This window comes from Leptodactylus fuscus, chromosome 3, assembly GCF_031893055.1.
Source record: "Leptodactylus fuscus isolate aLepFus1 chromosome 3, aLepFus1.hap2, whole genome shotgun sequence".
Lineage (NCBI taxonomy): Eukaryota > Metazoa > Chordata > Amphibia > Anura > Leptodactylidae > Leptodactylus > Leptodactylus fuscus.
The window spans coordinates 188,399,468-188,401,667 of record NC_134267.1 but is presented as its reverse complement, the minus strand read 5'-3'; the positions used below and the strand labels follow the sequence as shown (position 1 = coordinate 188,401,667).

At 35.8% G+C, this 2,200-nt stretch overlaps 1 protein-coding gene across 1 annotated transcript; it reads left to right on the top strand.

Annotated features, from left to right (window-relative positions):
- Positions 1–272: 272 nt before the first annotated feature.
- On the top strand, positions 273–1,148 carry LOC142196768 (G-protein coupled receptor 55-like). The gene has a single exon (XM_075266741.1). The coding sequence runs from the start codon at positions 273–275 to the stop codon at positions 1,146–1,148; it is 876 nt and encodes a 291-aa protein (XP_075122842.1).
- Positions 1,149–2,200: the final 1,052 nt, after the last annotated feature.

The following is a 2,200-nucleotide window of genomic DNA, read 5'->3' as shown; positions in this document are numbered from 1 at the left end:
TTATAAGCCAAAATCAGAAGTGGAACATAATTTCAGAAAAATAGAATAGAAAGATTTATACTTATTTCATTTTTTGCACCCTCTACTGAATTTGTTTTACTGATGCAAAAATCCAACCAAAATATGTAAGTGTGCATGAAGCCCTGTACAGCTTGGTTGCCAATAGGTAGAGGCTCGAGTAGAAAGTTGAGTATTGCATATGAGTCAGCACATCATGTTGAAAAATATATTATAAATAATTTCTTGTACATGTCTTGCAGGATTTCCACAAAATGCCCAATATTAATATTGAGCCATCCGTTGAACTGTTCCAAGTAATCATTTACATCCCAACATTCATCTTTGGCCTAACTTTTAACATGATAGCCCTTTGGATGCTCTTCTTCAGGGTTAAGAAGTGGATGGAAACGACAACGTATATGACAACTCTCATCGTCTTTGATTCCTTGCTACTTGTCAGTCTTCCATTTAAAATTAAGGCATATAAAGATGGGGAGGCGTGGAAGCTAGGATCCGGTTTCTGCACGTTCCTGGAGAGCCTCTACTTTGTCAATATGTATGGAAGTATCTTCATATCCATGTGTATCTGTCTGGACCGTTACATTGCCATACAATTCCCTTTCTATTCTAAAGTATTGAGGTCTCCTAAGAAGGCAACCATAATATGTATCTTGGTTTGCGTTATTGTGTGGGGAGCATCTTCCGGTTTTCTTTTTCAGCTTCGAGGCAATGACACATTGCATTGTTTCTATGGGTTTTCAGGTAGAACATGGAGAAACGTTGGGTTGGTCATTACTCTTGAAGTGGTGTTTCTGCTTAGCACCATCCTGATCACATTTTGTACAGTCCACATACTTCTTATACTTAGGAAGAAAACCAAAAATAACCTTTACTGTGCCTCAGGAGGACAAGAAAAGTCAAGCAAGATACTTTTGGCCAACTTATTAATTTTCTTATTCTCATTTGGGCCTTTTCATTTGTCCCTGTTATTGTACTTCTTGGTCAAAAATGACTACATATCAGAAGTTTATATGAATCCGTTACGTATATTCATACAAGTCAGTCTCTGCATTGCTAACACAAACTGTTTTTTAGATGGTGTATGTTATTACTGTGTTATCAAAGAGTTTGTAAAGGCAAATAGGTGACTCATTCAGACATCTTTAAGGAGTTATCTTATTGTTGGAATTCCATGCCTGGATGATATGTTTCCTAAAAATCCCATGATAAATTATAATACATACAATAATAACTGTTTAGAGGCATAGATCTGTAAACTATATTGTGTCTGTGCCTAGGACTGCAGCTTACTGTGCTTCTATGACATTGAAGCTAATAGTACTGAGATGCAATACCACAAACAGCAACTACAACATGTATGGAGGTGTACCTAGTAAGCAATTAACTTTGCTAAGTGCAACAAACAGTGAGGATTCTAAGGATATGCAATCAATTCTAAAGTTTCAGAAAATCACTTTTGACCCCTTCCCGCTCTATACAGTACTGCTATCGGAGGAGCGCTATCAGAGGTCCTTCCTCCCAACCGCGGTCAGACTGTATAATCAACATTGGGCTAAGTGGAGATTACTCCACACAGAAAACTAAATGATCCTGAGTCTTTCTTTTTCTTTTAGTTGCTATGACTCTTAGTATCTTTTTCTATCTGCTATGAGATTGTATATATTCTTTTTCTTGTGATATGTCACTGTATTATTCATGCTGCTGTAACAAACTGAATTTCCCCATAGTGGGACTACTAAAGGATTATTTTATCTTATGTCACAAACTTATAATAAATGTTCAGGGCTGTAATAGTATGGCATGGTTCTTTACAAAGCATAGAATCTGAGTCGGCTACATGGCCTCCAGATGTATCAGTCAACCAGTCAATGGTCTTTAGGGAGTTTATGTATGAAGTGCTGCAACACAAATCTGTTTCGATTTCCATTGTGGAGCAATAAACAAAAATTGTGGAGCAGTAAAAAAAAAAAAAATTAAAAAGTAAAGAGAAGAAAAGTTAAAAAAAAATAAATAAAAAGTATGAAAAAAGTATGAAAAAAGTTCCATAAATCCCTTTCCCATTAAAAAATAAATAAATAAATAAACATGCTACGTCCAGACTATCCAAAAGTAGCATAAAAGAAGAAAACAAATACTACATTGTGCAAATTAATGTGTTTTCGTTGCCTTGCCTCCCACC

Coding starts and splice junctions, on each gene's coding strand:
- LOC142196768 (XM_075266741.1), top strand. CDS start 273: ATGCCCAATATTAATATTGAGCCATCCGTTGAACTGTTCCAAGTAATC.